Genomic DNA, 21,515 nt, shown 5'->3' with positions numbered 1-21,515 from the left:
ATTACTTTTGTTTTAACGCCTTTCTTCAGTTGTTGTTGTTTTGTTTTTTAATCAAAAGCACATAACATTTGTAGGAAAAAAAATGGTGTAGAGTAAAAAAAACTGAAATGAAATAATATAAATATAAGATGTATTAAATGTCCACAGAACGGGACTCCTTTTATTGAATATGAAAAGAAGCCAGCCATTGTGTTGATGCGGTCTTAACTGTTACAGAGCCCCCCCGCCGCCCCACCCTTCTCCCATTGTTTATGTTGTTTAATTTCCAAGATGGCCACGGCACCAGGAGGTGAGCGGGTGGGGTCGACATATGACCTTACTGAGCAGCATTCACAAATTCAAGACACCTGTATTGATTTCAAGATTATTATTATTATTTTATTTTTTTATTGCCATGTCAACAAGGTTGATAGGAGTTTGTCTCAGTGACATTCATTGCAGGGGGGATGAGACAACAAATGAACTACACAGCTGCTGCCATTATTTCGGCGCTGCTCTCAGCTTACTTGCATCAGAGAGTCAAGTAAGAGATTTTGTCTTGTGTCTATGTTTAATGGCCGCTCCAATGCATTTCCAATGGAATCCCATATGGTTTGACCAAACATTTTGTTTGATGGGGGGCAGGGGGGCAGAACACATCCATCCATCAAAGCTGTGTTCAGACACAAGTCAGGTGTCTTGAATGCAGCCCAGCAAGGGCATATGTCGACCCCGCCCGCTCACCTCCGCCCCACCCCCTCCTGGGGCTGCGGCCATCTTGGAAACTAAAACACAATATAAACAATGGGAGAGGTGGGGCGAGAAAGGCCCTTATTGGACGAGGTTTAGGCCCCAGTCCTGGACACGGGATCGAAATGCAGCATACCAAGTTTCGATAATGCTTGGCTGTTTTCTGGGGGGAGGGGGGGGACGGGACTTTTCTCGAGGGCTCAGTACTTGTATGTATGTCGAGATTCTTTATTTTCTATTAAAAAGAAAACTAGGTGGGTCGGTCTGTATGTGAGTCTTGCATGACATTGTTCTTTATTCTGTACTGGATGTCCGATTTTAACCTGAAACGTGGCAAGATCACCCATTCTAGAGACAAAGCAAAGCCCCACTTCTCTTTTATTAATTAACCAGGTACCACCCAGCCTCATCCAAAGAGACTGTACGACTTTACTTCGAGCCCACAAATCGTGATGTCCTCAGAATTTTTTTGGGGGGTGACCGAGCTTACTCCCGAGAGGAGCCGTCATTTAATTTGATGGTGATAATGGTGTGCGTGTGTGTGCGTGCGTGTGTGTGAGAGAGATACAAGTGGATCCTACAGGCAAAGAGCCCCACCGAAAGGTCTAAAAGTCCAGATCCCAAGAGTTTAAAAAAATCTGAGATAGTTTAGTGAAACACACTCGTGCTGTGTTTTTAGGTTTCGTCATACAGCAGCATAGCGCAAAAAAACCCAACCGATTTTTAAAGGCTCTCGCAGTGATTCGTCGCAAGCTTGTAGATCGCCTGTAACGACATGCCCAAAATAGGGACGACGCCAGGTTGAACGTGATTATAACAGGATTAACTGTTCTCCCACATCTCTGTAGAACAGAGAACTATTTGTGGAACGCTTGGAGACTAGTTCCCACCAGTGGGACGACGTAGGAAACCCGATTCTTAAAACATTTTCATGCCAAATTCATACGTACTTGGCCGTGGACCACCGAGCCCAAGGAAATGTAAGGGGGAAAAAAATCTAAATGGCAAGATTTTGAAAATTGCAGACCTACAAGCCCACAACATGTTGTGATGCGACATCTTGTGACCATGCAGATAGGCTATTTTCAAGTATCGACAGTGCAAACATGTTTATGCCATGAACAGGTTTTCCTGGAAACCCCTCGAGGACCCGGGGGGGGTCCCCAGACCGTACTTTGACGTAGGACATGCGTCCAATTAGGAATAGGATGTCCAGCTTTAACCTCCTCTAAAGATGGATTGGACAATAACCCATTAAAAGCACCTCATTTTAGGTATATATATATATATATATACACACAGTAGGCCCATTGGCAAAAGTGTTTTTCAAAGATGGCAGATATACAAGCTCACATTGCATCACTTCGAGCCGTGTGGTGAGCTTGTACATCTGCTATATTTGAAAGTCCCTCCCTGGCACAAAACATGTTCAGATGGGGGCGTCATCTACGGTCAAATTCATACACAATGTGGTGGTGGTACCTTGGCACAAAAAAAAAAAGAAAGTCAAGTGATTTTAGAAGGCATTTGTAGAATCGGCCTTGGCTCTTAATGGGTTTATTTAAAAAGTCTTGTTAACCACTTTACTGTGACGGGCGTTTTTTGAGAACAAGTGGACAAATAACCGTGCTGTATTAATATGACAAATAACTCTAGAAATAAATACTACAGTACATGGGGCTCCTTGCCTGCTGGAGTCAACTTCCTGGAAACACCAGGACAACCCCCCCCCTCCCCTCCAGGATGTCACGGGGAAAAAAAGAAAAAAAAAACAGTCCATAATGCCATTGTGTTGCACAGTTGCAAAGTTGAATTGCAGAAAAGTTACCATATTTGTAAAATCATGAGAACAAAGACAATAAAATTATTAAGATTTATTGTTGTTACTGGTATGTATTGTTTTTTATTTTTCCTTTCTTCTCTCGTTGGTTTTTATATTCAAGCTATATACAGGTTAGTGCCGGTTTGGTCGGTCGGGCCTTGCTTTGCGTTCACAAGGTCACTCGATCTCCTCCGGTCGATGAAACAAACACTTCTAAAGGCGTCCTGCAGTGCACTAGTTACAGCAGATACAAAACAAATTAATAACCTAAGATTGAGCCCTATGCAAAAACAAAACGAAAATCAGACCCTATGCTAAGAATGCATAATATGCACAATATTCACAATATATCATTACTCGAGTACAATATGTTGTAGCTATGGTTATTAATAACAGAGTGTTGTAGTAATCTATGACTGTTTCAGTGTTAAAACACTTCAAAGGTGTTTATTATAATGATTTCACCCCCCGAGGAGTAGATAGATACATAGAAAATATCCCACAAAATAGAAAACAAACCAAAAAAAAAAACAAGGCTTTCCCAGGAATAGTTCAGTATTTTCTTATGAGTCTTATGATGCGGCCTTGTGAATTTATTTCAGTTCATCAAAAACATAATTGATATCGAAAGCGGCAACTGTTACAAGAATTGATCAGCTGCCGTCGTAAACGGCTTCCAAACTGTTTTATAATATAGCTGCCTGTTAAATTTGTTTCTAATTGTTTTGGTTCCGTTATGCAAGACCCATTACATTAGCCTTGCCTTGTAAGACAGCGATTTAAGAAGGACATAAAAGTCCTCATGTCTGTTAACCAACTTGAGTTTTTCCCAACAATAGTTTTTTGCACCAACTAGTGACAACAAATCAGCTTATAGACTGATTTTCAACAACATAAGTAATGATTTTGGACCCCATTGACTTGCACTAGAGTTGGTCATTTCTTTGTTTTTAATGAACCGAGTAGTAGAGAAAAAAAGAATCCCGCACACCGTCTTCACTTGAGTTAAATGTATTGAGCAACTCTTCAGACCATCAGGCGTGATGATGGTCTTTTTTTCTCTACTTCCCAGTTCCAGTTATCCGACGCACCTGTCCGTTGTAGGTGAGCAGAAGGACTTTTTTCTTATAGTTTTTAATGAACTGAAAGAACCCCCACTTTGACACCCACATCAGCCTCTTAAAACACCTGAACTGTTCCTTTTGCATGTCAATCAGAGTTGCCCCCGTGCAAAGGTTTCCGTCTTTTCTTTTACACAGTGAAATATACATTGGTAGATTAGCTTTCACATCATATTGCTCAGGTGACAGCAGTACTTTAACAGAATGCAGAGAATCTAGATGGACAGGAGATTCAGTAGAAGGATTAAAATAGAACTATACAACGTCTGGAAGGTTTCTCCCCGTCTTAATTCTCACAGATGAGGGTCTCCACCACAAACGTGTTCTCAAAATGACGGATCTTGTGGCAGTTGAGGGCCTCGCGCTTATGGATCCCTGGAAGGAAGGATACAGAGAGAGAGAGAGGTTAGGATGGTCATTAACCCATTTTGGACTGAGGTCTATTAAAATAAACGCTTCTAAATCCTAATTTTGTGTTTCTATGTCAGTGGTGCTCAACCTTTTATGTCAAGGACCCCCAGAATTATCGATTGGGCCACGTACCCCCATCTCAAAATATGTAGTTCCAGGGACCCCCCAGAAGCAAATTAGTTAAAAATGTTCGCTCTGAAATATATATTCAATGATTTGCGACACATTAACGATTTTTCAAAAACCTTAGGACCCAAATAGTATTTGTCAGGTACATTGACGTACTGTACCAGGCAAAGACTGTTTCAGGGAACAAAATATGGACACCGGATTGAAAGTGTTTACATAAATGGATATAGAAGAACTGCTGGAAGGACATTTACTACACTTCAACCTCTTCTAATGAGGGAGAATAGAATGATGGTGTCAAAAGGAGATTACCAGAGCACATACGGTATGGTTTATGCACTGCTGTTTGGATGCAGTAGGGTTCTTTAGAATTTTTTTATATCGGATTTACTGCTAATTCTTCCACTGCATGGTCCCTGACCATGCATTTAGTTATGTAGGAAAGTGAAGATTTGTATTTTAATTTATTGTATTGAACACAAGTTGAGAAACAATGCAGTAAAATGACCTGGTGACATATGATGACACGTCGATGTTGTCAGTTACTGGGAAGTCGGACGTCAAGAAACTTTCACAGAAAAGTGAGTTAGAATCTCACGGGAAACTGTACCGGTTTGCCTGGTTGAGTCACCATTATAAGGAAATGTGCCCGTAATTAATCGCGTGTGTCTGCTCGCTGATACATACAGTAAGTTACAATGAACAGCAACATGAGTTTAATACGGAAGGTTAATAGAGCACCGAAGTCTGACGTCAATATCGGTAGAGGGCGCAGATCCACGGGTTCATGTACTTTTTATTTGCATTGTAATCCCCATAGGGGGATTTTAGATCGCTTCAAATAAGAACTGTGTTTGAAAAATTAACATGTTATCCCGGCCGTTTCACACACATGGATATGAAGAATCAACGGACAGAGAAAGCGCTATTGTTACCGCTACTGAATTAGTTACATTTTCGCTAGAAACCAACTATCATATATGAGTGACTGACTGTCGCAAACGATACAGAGACACCTCCCTGACAATAACGCTGAGACAGTTTGTTTATTTTTGGACCACAATGCTTATATGAAACGATTTTAAGATGAGCCCATGTTATTCTCCATAGAGAAATTACTTCCGTGAACCGGGCAGAACCAGGGGATGAGCGAGCGCTCTATTTTTCTCCCCCCACACCACACCCATATCCCCCCCTCCAACCCAACACAACAGTGGTCCCCAGGTTGATTCTCAGTCAGGGTGGTGGTCCCTGGTTCATAATCAGTTGAAAACCCCTGGACTAGAGCACAGTCTAAAAGGCTAACGCTAAACGCGCGGATCAGAGTGTCGGCGGCTAAATGCCAAACATTGAAACTTTAATGAACACCTGAAGGGCGAACGGCCATTTGAAGGAAAGCCGATCCCCTGGCAGTCATCCCCGGTTCAAGGCCTGACCTACGGGCCAACCTCGCGTCGCCAGGCTTTCCTTTCCAAACGTATATAAATGTTGGATAGATACATTTTCACAAGTTTGCGGGTACGCCCGATAGCTAAAACGCCCCTTTCTGAGGTGATAACCTTTTTGAGGGCCATTGGGCTCTATGCACACAGAATAACTCCTCCTACTTCCGGGGCCCTTCGCTACTTCCTTCACAGGTGTTACCTCTGTTCCATTTTGTGTTCAGTGGTTCTCAAACTTTTTAATTTCAAGGACCCCCATAACTCAGAGTGGACAAATGGAACCAAATGGACCCATAAGGGTTACACACCCAAACAGGGCCATTTGGATCCCACTGGTGTAGCAGAGTGTTTCCAGTGAGCCAACACGCACGATAGCAGCACCATGACTGTTTGACCAGAATGGAACAGAGCCTTCATTAGTATCATCGGTAACACCTGTGAAGGAAGTAGGGACATGGCCTAGTTCTTTTCCAAAATGGCGTGTGTGCACACACACACACACACACACAGAGCCCATTCTCTCTACAGTAGACCGGATCTGAAAGGTTGATGGCAGTAGTCTAACCTAGGTGGGTGGAGCGGCGCTCCAGCTTGTAGGTGTCTCGTCCCTGACACAGGCTGTAGATGAAGAAGCCCAGGTCCTCGATGTTGTCCAGGCGCTCCGTCACAATCATCTGCTCATGGATCAGGTACGACTGAGGCAGGTAGGTACCAGCCTGGAGAACATTAGATACAATTATTATTATTAGAAACCAGACCAAATGTACAAGATTTAATTGTAGGTACCAGCCTGGAGAACAATATTATATACAGTTATTAGAAATAGAAACCAGACCAAAAGGTACAAGTTTTTAACTGGTAGGTACCAGCCTGGATTACTATATATAAAACATATTATTATTCGATACCGGAACAAAGTACAACTTTGGCAGGTAGGTACTACTCTAAAGAAATAGTTCTACAAAAGAAATGCAGGATCAATGTACAGTATGACTGGGGCAGAATATCACCCATACTTTTAATAACCTTGTGCCTTGTTTATCTCCAACTGTCAAATTCCCACACTTTCCACAGTTTGAGGCCGGCGGAGCATTTCCCTATGCTAATTACCTTGATGTTGACGAGCAGCTCCACAAAGTCCTTGGGAGGCATGACGATGGAGGTGTTCAGAGGAATGATGTAGCACTTGTTCAGGAGCAGGTCAAGATAGGCTGTGAGTTTCTGAGAGAGAGAGAGAGAGAGAGATTCAGGCGTCAGCACTCTCAAAACACATGCCCTGTTCTGCTCTCCAAAGTCAAAGAATGGCAGGAAGTGAAATAAAACGACGTTACATTTTCCGTCACCAACAGTAAGAGTCAGCATATTAGTTGTATACGTTTGATGATGGAGAAAACTAAATGGTGTTCATAAACAATGACTTTTAAAAACAACACATTACAACAGATTACCAAATGACCTGCCAGGTAACTTTGGGTCAGAGTGGTTTATTGTCGGTATCGGGCATAGAGCTAGAGAGCCCTGGACGATGGATCGCTGAGGTGGAGTTCTACACCTGCCATCAGCTCCCACGGTACTTGCGCTTACTTGGCGGCAGTGTTTTTGGCAGCACGTTTTAGTCCTAGTTTCTTGAATAGAAACTATGAAACATTTAGTTTTAGTCACATTTAAGTCACCTGGAATGTTTTAGTGTTAGTCTAGTTTTAGTCTAACTAAATATAAGGTTTTAGTCGACAATCTACAGTTGATGCAGTCGACTAAAATTTATTTTGGCGGGCCTTGATGACAACGCGTTGTGAGCTTGTAGATCTGCTATTTTCAGTAGATCTGCTATTTTCAGCATGCAACCTAACATTTTAGTCTAGTTTATTTGTTGATGAAATTGTCAGTATATTTAGCTTAGTTTTCATTTAGTTTCCATTTATTTTTCGTCAGTGGAAATAGGTAGTCGACGAACATTTTTCCTCTTAGTTTTAGTTGACGAAATCAACACTGCTTTAGTTGGCGGTGCATGTGAACAAACCCAGAACCTTCTTGTGGCTCAAAGGCAAGCTCTCTACCGACAAATACATGGTGTGTTTGCTGAGGAAATACAGCTTCCTTTCTCCATTCACGAAAGCAATGAAAACAATTGATTATTTATTATAGCAGCTGACATTACTGGGCTGGTTTGTGTACCGATGACTCTGCAATTCTCCACAGAGTGGGAGATTCACTGTGTTTGCTCACACAGATAGGAACGCTGGGGTTATATTGCATTACACACTTTTTTTTATTTTTGCCGTCATCAGGTCAAAAAATAAAAACTGCAACAGGTTTCTTTCTATAAACCGTGCGTCGCTGTAAAGCATTTTCTAAACTGTACTATGTAAACCTAGTTAATTATTCATTAACATTGTATTAATTATGTCTAGCATTTTTCATGACCCCAGAGGCCCTTGAAACTATGAGCTCATGAGCTCGAAGTTTCAGACCGTTTTAAGGAAACAGGAGAAATGAAAGGCTCTGGTTGGATTTAATCTGTGTCTAAATACATATAAAATGGTGTGCGTATGCCTGTCCCCTCATAGTTATTGAATTGGTCCTCTGAGATTTTAATTGATCTTTTTAGTCATAGTCTCTTGAATAGTTTTCATTTAGTTGGTGTAGTTTTAGTTGACTAAATGCCATAAGATTTTAGTAGACTAAATCTACAGTTGATTTAGTCGGGCCTTGTTGCTGTCATAATGAAATTTTTTCAGCATGCAACCAAGTGTAAAATGACGTCCACTTGTCCCTTCCTAACATTTTAGCCTTTTTTTTTATTTGTTGACGAAATTGTCGATATATTTAGTCTTAGTTTTAGTCATCACAGCTTAGTTCTCATTTAGTTTCCATTTAGTTTTCGTCAGTGAAAAAAGGTAGTCGACAAACTTTATTTTTTTTCTCTCCCTCCCCCTCCCCCTCCCTCTCCTCACCCTGTTGAAGTCGTGCACGATGTCGGCGGGGTCTCCGTCGGAGAACTCTGGCACGGGGACGTTGATCATCTCCACGCCGTCCTCCTCCAGGATGCGGATGCTCTCCTTGATGTGGCGGAGGCGCGCCGGCAGCCCCGGGTACTCCTCCATCACCTCCGTCTCCTCCACCATGTAGTCCTCCTCGCGGTAGTCCACCCCGCAGAAGTACACCTGGCCTTCCTGCTTGACCCGAGAGACAAGAGGACAAGACCAGAGCCATTAGAGTAATATAAGACAGAGTTACGACATTGAGGGGGCAGAAAACGGAGCGCTGTTGTTCATGCCGCCTGAACAGTGACATGCTGGAGTTTGTGAGTTTGTGATTGTTGAAATATTCTCAACATCAACGATTCTGACGATTTTGCATCTAAAATAATTGCAATCAGGCAATCGTGTAATAATTGTGACAGGCCTACGAATTATGCATTTAAAAGCATTGCATTATTGCTTTGCAATGAAACGCTTCTTGGGTTAAAGCAAGGATAAATATGTAAAGAAGGTTCTTGGTCCAGCAGTTCATCAGGGACTGGGAGGCGAAAGAATATTATTATGCATTATATAATAGGCTCAGGACAATAAAAGAAGACATAACCCATGTTGATTTGTGATCTCCTTGTTTGTCAGTGTGCACACTATATTATCTTATTCAGGTCAGTAACTAAAGAGCATAGTAGTGAGTTCCTGGCATGGCTGTTAACCCATTTTGACCTGAGATCAGATTCTAAAAATGTCTTCTACATCCTGACAGTTTTCTGAAAAAGCTATGTTTCTATGTCAGTGGTTCTTCGATTTTTCAAAAATAGCAGACCTACAAGCTCGTAGCGCGCCACTCAGTGGCACGCTATGAGCTTGTAGATCTGCTATTTTTCAATAGCTAAAGCATAACATAATGCTAACACCAAAAGGGGTTCCCGCCCAAAATGGGTTAAGCCTAGAAACCTGATGAATCTGCCAGAGCGAATACTGCCCATTAGGCCTGGTGCTCAGTTACTTCAATAAAAGTATATAGTGCACACGATGAAAACAATGTGTGATATCTCTTCTTTTATTGTCCAGAACCGATGATCTGACAAAGGTCGCAATCATTGAAACAAATAGTTTATTAATAGGTCGGCCCAACCAGCGCTCATCGACTGCAATGCATGATTCCACTGAATTTCCAGTTTGCCTAATTGCCTCCCAGTGAGTCTATGGTGCAAACTAGGGCCCCCTACACGAGAAAGGTGTCCATAGAAAACCCTTTTTAGATGAGAACGTTACCTAAACAGTAAACACTAATGTCTGTAATATGAAGAGGGGAAAAAAAAGCTTGACCTTCAACTCAACCAATGATTGGCTCACCTGCAGCATGTAAGACCTGTACAGGTAGGCTCCTCCCACCACCACACCTGTCAACATGAGACCAAGTCCCAGAAACATACACCAACACCACAGCCTGGACTGGTGACGGTACACTGGCCTGCACTCCTCCAGGTCCTGGAAGCACACACAGGTAAAATAAAATAAAAGTTAATAATTTATATGGATTTTCTCATCTTGACATCCTCATATATATTCATACAAGAGCAGTGTGCATGGGGACTGCCCATAAGTCAGACATCACGCTAGTCAGATATCTGCGTGGCCGGTTAACCCATTTAGACCCGATACCAGATTCTACAAATGTCTTCTAAATCATGATAGTTTTCAGAAAAACAACTATTTCATGTCAAGGAGCACCAGAATTATATGTAATTGGCCGCCGACCCCCATCTGAAAATATGTTGTTCCAGGGAACCCCCCAGAAGCAAAGATTTGAGTTTAAAACGTTCACTCTGAAAGAATATATATTCAAAGATTTGTGCATTTTCACGATAAAAAAAATAAATAGACCTACAAGCTCGTAGCGCGCCACTCGGTGCCGTGCTATGAGCTTGTAGATCTGCTATATTTCAATAGCTAAATTATAACGTAATGTTTAAAAGGAGGAACGCATTGGCCGCTCTGGGCTAGAAGTGGGAGGAGTCAACCCTTCCGGGTGGGCGTCGCTCCAAATGATGTGACGTAGTGCGGGGGGTGACTGACAAATCTCTACCGCGACCCGCCCCTCTAGACCAGAAACCTATAACGTTAGCTCAGGCTAGGGTTCGGGGAGGGTGTTAGTAATGGTCTGACTAATGCACGGTCAGAACAATGACATTTATTCTCTGGTTTATAATCTAATCAGAGATGCGGTGTATAAAAAAAACTATGACCAACGTTAACTATAACAACGTTCAAACTTTGTATGAAATAAATACTTTTGCACTCCTAGATCAAAAGATTTAAACGCAGGTGCGTAGGGCAAAGAGCTCCAGATCAACAATAAACGAAAAATCATCACTACCAACTGGCGCGGTACAAGAGAGAGGTTTAATAAAGCGAAGCAACATTAGGGTCGTGAAGACCTTCCTCAAGACTTTTTCTGGGCGTGCAATTTTTTTTTATCTACAAGCTCACCACGCATCGATGCGTTGTGAGCTTGTAGACTGGCTATAAGAAACAAGCAGGCTAAAAAAAATTAACTTGTTTTGTTTTTGGAGAATATAAAATGCTGGACGTAGTGTGCTCAGGAGCGTGTGTGTGTCTCCTATATGGACATGGTTTGTTATGTTTATGTAACATTGTTCCATATGCACACTGCCTAGCAGCTAATCCTTCCTTCTTTGCCATCGCTAGGATTTGACCTTTCACCTGTAGCCTATAGCCCTTCCTCTAATGCGTCTCTACTTGGATGGATTAGTTCTTCTAGGAATGCAACTAGCGATTGTTTTTCTTTGAAATTATTCTATCACTAACCTTTTAAAATAATTTATCTTTATATTTCATATTCTCTATGTCGGTGGTTCCCAAACTTTTTAATGTCAATATCCCCCAAATTGACACTCGTTAGCCAGCGGACCCCCATAAGAGAAGAGTTTTACAGCTCTAGCAGTGATTCTCAACCTGGTTAATTTCAAGGACCCCCAGTTTGACATGCATATTAGTCTACAGAGTACAGACCCCCATTTAATGGCATTTCTATCCCAATTTATGTTGTAAAATCAATGTTAATTTAACTCTTGAGAGTGTACAAATGGACCCGTTGTACACTCTCAGAGTTACAGACCCATAAGGGTGCATTTGGTTCCAAACTATCATTTAGCTGGGGACCCCCTGGAACTCCCTCAAGGACCCCTGGAGGTCCCCGGACCCCACTTTGGGAACCACTGCTCTATGTCACAATGCAACGAGTTGTGAGCTTTGTCGATTTTGTTTTTTTTGAGCGGTATTGATAATCTTTGCACTTTTTGGAAATCAGTCAAAACATGCAGTAATCAGTGGGCTAGGACTCGCCGTAATCGGGATCGATCTTTTTTTTTTGTGCCCTTTGTGCTCTTTCTTTTGTGGTGGTGAGCAGTGTTGTTTTTGGCAGCAAATATAGATTTTAGCTTTAGTCATAAGTCTCTTGAATTTTAGTCACCTGGAATGTTTTAGTGTTAGTCTAGTTTTTGTCGACTAAATCCACAGCTGATTTAGTCGAACAAAATGTATTTTGGCGGGCATTGATGCCGTCATAATGACGGCATAATCACTTGCTGAAAATAGCCGATCTACAAGCCCACAACACGTCGCGCTGCGACGCGTTGTGAGCTTGTAGATCGGCTATTTTCAGCACGCAACCAAGTGTAAAGTGACATTTTAGTCTAGTTTTCATTTGTTGACGAAATTGTCAGTATATTTAGTCTTAGCTTAGTTTTTATTTAGTTTTCCTCAGTGAAAAAAAGGTAGTCGACGAACATTTAATTTCGTCCTAGTTTTAAGTCGACAAAATCAGCACTGGTGGCGAGTGATGGATGCTCACTGTCTGTCTCCCAACAACAAACTGACGCTCCATAAACCACCAGGCAGCCCAAACGGGCCGACTCCCTCCCAGCGCCGGGCATCAAAGAGCAGAGAGACACCTCTGTGGAACTCCCCTGAGGAATATTAATTCAACTAGCGGGTGACCAGCCTCGGCGTCACTCTCAAGTGTCTTGTTTACAAAACAGCACCATTTAAGATCAGGTTTTCTGTGGTCTCTCTCTGGTGACCAACGGGTTCTTCCAGAGTATGTGCTTTGAACCGGAACGTATCGATTATCTTCTTATAGTAATTATTCTATGGAGATTTTATTTTTAATTATTCAAACTTTAACCCATTCAGGACGGGAACCCCTTTTGGTGTTTTAAGCATCATGTTGTACTTTAACTATTGAAAAATAGCAGATCTACAAGCCCATAGTGCCGCACTATGAACTATGATATTTTCAGATGGGTTTTTTTACATAAAAGTTTGGGAACTAGTGCTGTAAACATTCTGATTTGTGGACATGTCGCTGATTAGCGATCAACACAATGACTCTCTTCATGACTCAATCTGTATTTATATTTTACCTCGGTTTTGCTGTCAGCATTTAACACACTCAAGGACATTATAATGAATGAATTGCATTTTTATAGCGCTTTCCCAAGAGCTCAAAGCGCTTTACAATGGTTCATTCATTCATACATTGGGGAGGTGAAGCGGCGAACAGTCGACGCCAGCGTCCTCACTTCCCACATTCACACGCCAATGGTGGCGAGCTCGCACCGACTCATTGGAGGCAATGTAGGGTTCAGTGTCTTGCCCAAGGACACTTCGACATGTGGACAGGAGGGGCCGGGATTCGAACCGCCGACCCAGGGATCATTTTACACCATTATGTGGTGTAATGGGATGACGGGTGTGATTGTGTACATGCTGCTACTGAGAGGGTTGTTTTCTTATTTTCTTGTGATTGTGTAATCGGCCATTCTAAAAAAAGAATTGTGACATCTGTACCAGCAATTACGCATCATTTATGGTCTGATTCTCAACCACTTTGATCCCTTATTCGGGGACAAATGTAAACAAATATCTAGGCGATCTACAAGCTCACAACACACCCCGTGGCAATGTGCTGTGAACTATTTTTTACAACAAAACAATACAAACAAAATCATGTCCCATTATTTCGACAGCAGCCACTGGAGTCGCATGGGGGTGTTTGCCTGCAGAAACACACCGCCCCTCTGGCAGTGTTCTATGTTGGTGTTTTCACACTCTGTTTGTATTGGTAGGCCCACAAACATGCCTGTCTACCCAAACAAACAGTGACTGAAAACACCCAAATGTGTTGTTGTGGGTAAACACAACCACACTACTGTGTTGTTGTGGGTAAACACAACCACACTACTCCACTAGCTGATAAATGTATTATTATTATTATTATTGGTCTTAACCCATTTAGACCTGAGAACAGATTCTACAAATGTCTTCTAAATCTGAAATCATGACAGTTTTCTGAAAAAGCTTATGTTTCTGTCGGTGGTTCTCAAAGTTTTTCATGTCAAGGACCCCAAAAACTATTTGTAATTGACCACTGACCCCCATCTGAAAATATGTTGTTCCAGGGACGTCCCAAGATTTGAGCTAAAAACATTCGCTGTGACAGAATATATAATATTCAAAGATTTGCACAACATTTTCACGATTTTTCACCGAGTGCCGCTCTATATGAGCTTAATCTGCTATTTTTCAATAGCTAAAGTATAACATAATGCTTCAAACACCAAAAGGGGTTCCCATCCTGAATGGTTTTAATGTCATTGACGAAGTTACTAAATATGTTATGAACATAATGAAATGACATCTCAGTCTGTCTCAGCTAGGTCACTCTGACTTCCTCTTTCGGTTTCACTCCGACTCACTTTTTTTGTGTCGAAATAATCACCTCTGTAGCTGGAATGCTGAACTTTTGCTTTTTTAAGAGTGTTCTACCACTATTTCCGCTATTTCATTAGCAGTCCTTTTGCAGAGAGAGAGAGAGAGAGAGAGAGAGCCAAGGTCATAAGAGGCTTCTCTCTTTCTCTCCCTCTCTCAAGCACTTTTATTATGTTCTTTTTTGGACTCTGTCCTGTGGGACACATCACAGCACGGAGGAGCTCCTTATCCCATAGATTACTTTCTAATCTCGCTCCAACACGCTTCATATGTCCGCCTCAAAAACTCCCTGTCCCTGTTCGCTCTACTTTAGGTTTCCAAGACGATCACAGCAGTATAGCAGCTTCTGTTTCCCCACATCAAAGTGTGAATATGAATTCAAACCGATTGATCTGACCTCATTCACATCTCATGCAGGTACGTGCACACATAGACGTCAAGGGGGGGCTTGAGCCCCTGCCCTTTTTACCCGTCTGTAAAACAACTGTCAACTGCCCTCTCCAGACCACGAATACAGCATTTATTATGGTGAAAGAAATGCAAATGCCCTCCTCTCCTTTCCATGCCATACTGGAAGGCAGCATTCAGGAGAATTGCTTTTTTCCCCCCCGAAAGTCTCCTGAACTTGAACGCATTTAGCATTAAACCAATTTGTTTCTAAATCCATATCGTACACCGCATCTCCAGTAGCTAAAGAGTGCACATGTTGCGTCCCGAAAATAGCTGATCTACAAGCTCTCAATGCGTCGCAACGCGACGCGTTGTGAGCTTGTAGATCTGATATTTGTCAAAAAATGCCCTCTTATGGGAGTTCAGCCCCTGCCTCTCTAACACTCTCTGCATGTTCCTGATCTCATGTAAAAAAAAAAATAATCACGTGTAAATGTATGTTTTTTTATATTTGATAGAACGATTAAAGAAGACTGTTACTTCCTGTAAAGGGGATTCATTTTTCAAGTTAGCGTTGTATAATGTATGATACAATGGTAGCACTCCTTCTTTTACAGAGATAAATGGAGATGATGACCCTTTCTTTCTCCTACAGAGGAATGGTGAATTTAACATCCTGCTGCCATTATGGTGACTGACACCGTGAGACAGCAATTCTGTGTCCTCTTCGAAGAATTGTTCAGAAACCAAAGACGGAAATGGACGGAAGGACAGGAACCCCTTTTGGTGTTGTAAGCATTATATTATACTTCAGCTATTTTTTGAAAAATCGTGAAAATGTGACACAAATATTTGAATATATATTCTTTCAGAGCAAACCTTTGCTTCCTGGGGGGGTCCCTGGAACAACATGTTTTCAGATGGGGATCGGCGGGCCATTTGCATATCATTTTGGGGGGTCCTTGACATGAAATAGTTTGAGAACCACTGATATAGAAAATTTGTTTTTTCAGAAAACTGTCTGATTTAGAAGCCATTTATTTAGAATCGGCCTCAGGTCTAAATGGGTAGAAAGATACATTCTAAATAGCCTATGTACACTCATGTATGCTATCCAAAGCATATGCTGAGAGTGTGAATGAAGCGTTTTCACCACATTCAGACTCAAACGGTAAGCACAGCTAAAAATAACCTGAATTCTGGGTGCGTTTGTTTAATTTTGGTTCATCAAAGTACAGGGGCTGGCACGTACTGTACAGCAACACTAAAAACATACAGTACCCTGAATTTATGTTAATGCCCTCACACTTTTAGGCATAGGCAGACATACAGTTGGGTGCCACCGATATTGTCCCTTATCATTTGACCCATTTAGGCCTGACCTCAAAATTTAAAAAAATCCTTCTAAATCCTCCAGTTTTCTGAAATAAATATTTTCACGATTTTTCAAAAATAGCAGACCTACAAGCTCGTAGCGCGCCACTCGGTGGCGCGCTATGAGCTTGTAGATCTGCTATTTTTCAATAGCTAAATTATAATGTTTAAAACACCAAAAGGGGTTTTGCGCAGATCACGCAAACCTCAGCAAAAAGAAAAGGACAATATCGATGGCCTCCAACTGTAGGCAGACATTCTCAAGGCCCTGTTTTTGTAACGATATAAACGAGCAACCTCAATTTCCAATGTTGACATTTCACTTTTATATTGAAGGGTCACACACACACCAAGAACTCATTTTCAATTTCAACAGATTTATTTTCTACATGTAAGGACCGACGTGTCGGCTATCCATCAGTGATGATGAAGGCAGGATAGCCGAAACATCCGTCCTTGACTCCTGATATGTAGGAAATAAATCTGTTGAACATGACCATATCCTATGATGTTTTAAACTGGTAACGCACCATAAGTCAGAGCGCGGCGGTCACAGGAAAATTATCAATTATTTGACAGAAACATTCCATTTGAGTAGGAGCTGTTGCCCTGTGTCTCAGCATGTTACTCTGTTGAGGAAAACCTCCAGAGCAGCTTACAAGTTAAAAAAAATAGAAAAATCATGAACAGTTGTGCAAATCTTTGAATATATTTTCCTCCCACACTATATTTTGAGATGGGGGTCCACTCCACGGCCAAATAAATACATATATAGTTTTGGGGGATCCTTGACATGAAAAGGTTTGAGCACCACTGATATAGCAACATAACGATTTAGGATTTTAGAAGGCATTTGTATAATCATCCTCAGGTCTTAATCAATGGGTTTGTTGCCTCTACAGGCAACAAACAACAATGTAAATGATCACATCAGTAGAGTTACAAAGAGAACAATAGTATAGCTTACCCAATAATGACACTGTCACTGTTACAGTACTTATCCCATTCAGGACCGGAACCCCATTTGGTGTTTTAAGTACCATTATTTTAAACCTTAGCTGTTGAAAAATAGTAGATCTGCTATTTTTGAAAAATCGTGAAAGTGTGCCTCAAATCGTTTTTAACTCAAATCTTTGCTTCTGAGGGGGTATGTAAATGAGTGTTAAAATGGGACCACTAGACTCCGAGTTAAGAGGGTCCTTACAAAAAAACATTTGAGAAGCACTAGTAGACTAGTAGACTCCTAATAGGCCATATAGTGTCGTAGTAAATCGGTGTATTTATTTTTGAAGAAAACCTGGAGACTGACATTCAAAATATGAACATGATTATAATCGTGTGTAAAAAATAATAATAAGAAGAAGAAAATCTAAAATTTTACCACGGGCACATTTGTCCGTGTACGGACATGTTGGTGACCCCTACACACACACACACACACACACACACACACACACACACACACACACACACACACACACACACACACACACACACACACACACACACACACACACACACACACACACACACACACACACACACACACACACACACACACACACACACACACACACACACACACACACACACACACACACACACACACACACACACACACACACGAGAGAGAAAAAACACTTTCTTCTCTAAAAGCCTGTCCTCCTTGCATTGCAAAACATTGTGTGAGTGAACCCGCTTTGGGAGGAAACAGTATCGGTTCAACGGGAAGGAATGTTGCAAAACAAAAAGAATGTTCGCATTGAACACAACATCCTTATCTTCCAGTGTCACCTGATTAGCAATGCATGAGTCATCCAATTCGTATTCAATGATATAAGACCATTGGGTTGAGTGAACTGATCACAGGTGAACAATGGCATTTTGATTTAATCAACTTTAAGTAAAGTAAGGGGTTTGTTTTAGCTCAGAGTGTGTTTAGCCCAGTTGTTCCCAAACTGTTTCATGGCAAGGACCCCCAAATTGACACTCATTAGCACTGATTGACCCCCAAATTGACACTCATTGACCCCCCCATTTGAAAAGATGTGCCAGGGACCCCCATAAGAGAAGATTTTCCATGGCTCTAGCAGTGATTTTCAACCATTTTCATTTCAAGGGCCCCCAGTTTGACCTGAATTAGGCCCTATTGAATGGCATTTCTATCTCTGGGACCCCCAATTTGTATTGTAAAATCAAAGTTAATTTAACGACCGATAAGGGTCGATTTGGTTCCCAACTATATATAATTTAGCTAGGGACCCCCTGGAACTCCCTCAAGGACCCCCTAGGGGTCCCCGGACCCCACTTTGGGAACCACTGGTTTAGCCTACTTTGCATGATTGTGAGCTGGAACTCAATGACTTGGAGCAAAACACGGTCAAATTATTAAAGGACTTTGTACTGTTACTGTAGAACTGGGATTGTTTGTTGTAGGCTACTGTGTGTGTGTGTGTGTGTGTGTGTGTGTGTGTGTGTGTGTGTGTGTGTGTGTGTGTGTGTGTGTGTGTGTGTGTGTGTGTGTGTGTGTGTGTGCGCGCGCGCGCGCCGCTCGGGGTCAAACTTAACAGATCGACAAGCTCACAGCACGTCGTATCGCGACGCGCGGTGAGCTTGTAGATCTGTTATTTTTGACAGGCTACACCGCGCCGTACTATTGAGCGTTACAAAAAAACCCAGTGGTCTCTTTCGCTTCCTCATGTCAGCCATTTTCACTCTCTCTCTCTCACTCACACGCACACACGCACGCACGCACACACGCGCACACACTTATTTTGCAAGCTCTTCTTGCAAAGCAAACACTTTTATATAAATACACTTTTACAGTTTATCAACAACAAATGCTGACCAAAAAAACCAAAACATTTTTCAACAAGGCAGGCCGTGCATTAATAACGTTGCATTAAAATGTCACAAAGTCCCCGACGATAATAACATTAAAAAGAAGGAGATATAGGAGGACAAAAAAATGCACAAATGCTGCTATAGAAAGAATAATTGCATAATGATTTGCACGGCGCGGTCGATCGACGATAATACTATAATTACAACGTAATTAACGTGTTATTATTTTTGCACGGTAGGGAAACATTGCAAGTGGGAAAAGATCGAAGCAAAAAAACTCACCGTCTCTGTGGGGATCAGAGCCTCGTCGGAGTCTAACGGCTTCTTCACGGGCTCTTTCTGCCCTAAGGACGAGTTGAACGTGACCTTAACCATGGTTAATAACTGCTGTTCATATGCGTTTATTTTATGAAGATTATATTCCCCCGATCTGCGACCTGTCTGTTCTTCTGTACAGGCTGTGTGTTCTTCTCCTTCTTCACCACAGTGTCGGATTACAGTGACGCACGTCAACACAAACCCGGTGTTGCCAGAGTCTGTGGAATAACAAGCCCAAAAAGAAGCGAGCCCATCGCCTTTTAAACATTATATTGATTTGATTTGATTTGATTTGATTTGATTTGATTTGATTTGATTTGATTTGATTTGATTTGATTTGATTTGATTTGATTTGATTTGATTTATTGAAGTATTTATTACAGATGCACCACTGCTTTAGAAACAAGCCCAGAAAAATAATATTTGCACGCAACATCACAGAAAGACAAGCCCAAAGTCGCTTATAATAAGCGGACATGGCAACGCTGCTGATCACATGAGCACAGATAGATACACACACCCCCCCCCCCCCTGCAAGAAGAATTAATCAGATTATTATTATGATTTAGGTAAATGTGGACGTGGTTAACTTGTAGGTAGTAGCCTAGTTACTTGTCGCCATTTACCATTTTTGACGATTAATAGTATTTGAGTGTATATAGGCTAATTCTCCCTTTGAAGGAATTAACTATTTCATTCATGAAACAGTGGCAAGTGCAACTATAATTGGTGGTTGCAATTAGTAGAAATTAGCAGCCAGCAACACAGCCTACAAATAATTCCATTATTGAATAGTGCTTTTTCTGGTTTTATCCTTGTAGCAGTTTTTGTATTGACTTGTATGCTGTCGTCTGTAAATAACAATCAATCAATTAATCAATCAATGAAATTTAGGCTACATCTAGCCACTGCCTCCTCCCCCCCCCCCCTTCTGCAGTTTGCAGCTGTTTCCACCAGAGGGCGGCGCTGCGTTGTGTTGAACGCAAACTTTCTCTTTGACATGTTGCCTAAGATTTAGACTCTTGTAGATGTATGTATCGATTCTGTCTAGTAGCTCCCCATCCAGGACAGAGCAACAGAACCAAAGCCATAGATAGTAGCATTCAAGTTTTCCCAATAACAGATTATGATCAATAACATAATAACATAAAAACGACATACTAAAGTATGTCGTTTTTCATTATTTTCATCTCTTTTATATAATCGAAAACCATAAAAAAAATACATAGGCCTACTGTGTCATGTCGTTTTTCATTGTTTTCAACAATTTTAAAAAAATATTTTTTTTATTCTGCATTTGAGCCACGGACCACCATTTGAGATTTAACCTTGTAGACCCAAGACTAAAGAATATCTTGTTGTGGTTTAACGATACAAAATAAATCTACATTCTCTAATTGTGTAGACTTCTTGTAAATGAAGTAATGCAGATGTTTAACAATAATTTAACTCTCGAGAGTGTAACATTTACGGGTCCATTTGGTTTCATTATACACTCAAGAGTTAGATCTATAAGGGTCCATTTAATTGTTTACAACTCTATCATTTAGCTGGTCCCCAGACCACTGGTTAAAAAACAATGAGTTAACAAATAAAAAATAAAACACATTAGCCTACATGCTTCACAGGGAATCAGCAGGGTCAGGATATTAACTAATAAAGTCATGTGACTATACCGGTATTTAGGTTTAGGTTTTATTTATTAGCACGCAAAATAGTTAAAAACAGAAGAAAGATGCATACATATTAATATTGTGCAGGAGAAGTTAGAAGCCAAATGGCTTCGAGAACTTCCCCTAAAAGTTTTTGTATCAATGTTTTTACTCAAAGGAAAAGGAAGACTGTGTTGTGGCTGTGGTGAGTAGCTCAGTCAGTTAGGACACTGGCTACATGATCAGAAGATTGTGGGTTCAAACCATAGAGGTTCAAACCCCACTGAAGTCTTTACTTTCAAGAAGCTTTATTTATCTGTCATTGCAGTGCAATACTGCCACCATTTGGTGGCCAGTTATACTGATGTGATGTGTGCCCTATCAAGCTATGCTGCCTCCTGTCCGGACATTGACACTGACTGCAGGGCCTTGCTTGGGGAAAACCTGATGCGATTGGTGCGTTACTACTATAGACACATCCATCCATCTTCAACCGCTTATCCGTAGTG

The 21,515-nt window shown here is 41.4% G+C and overlaps 1 protein-coding gene across 1 annotated transcript; it reads right to left on the bottom strand.

Annotated features, from left to right (window-relative positions):
• Positions 1-2,588: 2,588 nt before the first annotated feature.
• itm2ba (integral membrane protein 2Ba) lies at positions 2,589-19,546 on the bottom strand. Its single transcript, XM_079495684.1, has 6 exons — positions 19,319-19,546; positions 9,989-10,123; positions 8,609-8,827; positions 6,765-6,875; positions 6,220-6,370; positions 2,589-4,047 (listed from the first exon to the last, which is right to left on the bottom strand). Exons 1-6 carry the CDS (start codon positions 19,409-19,411, stop codon positions 3,959-3,961), a joined length of 798 nt encoding a protein of 265 aa, XP_079351810.1. The 5' UTR covers positions 19,412-19,546; the 3' UTR covers positions 2,589-3,958.
• Between the last annotated feature and the right edge of the window lie 1,969 nt (positions 19,547-21,515).

The sequence above is a fragment of the Electrona antarctica genome (assembly GCF_951216825.1).
Source record: "Electrona antarctica genome assembly, chromosome: 24".
Classification (NCBI taxonomy): domain Eukaryota; kingdom Metazoa; phylum Chordata; class Actinopteri; order Myctophiformes; family Myctophidae; genus Electrona; species Electrona antarctica.
This window is presented reverse-complemented; position numbering and strand designations above follow the sequence as displayed.

What these genes read in the sequence shown, in the direction of transcription:
- itm2ba (XM_079495684.1), bottom strand. Translation starts at nt 19,411, where the DNA reads ATGGTTAAGGTCACGTTCAACTCGTCCTTAGGGCAGAAAGAGCCCGTG. An exon ending in ACAGGTCTTACATGCTGCAG is followed by an intron (nt 8,828 to 9,988) that starts GTGAGCCAATCA and finishes CGGGTCAAGCAG; the next exon opens with GAAGGCCAGGTGTACTTCTG. An exon ending in GCGCCGCTCCACCCACCTAG is followed by an intron (nt 4,048 to 6,219) that starts GTTAGACTACTG and finishes CCTTCCTTCCAG; the next exon opens with GGATCCATAAGCGCGAGGCC.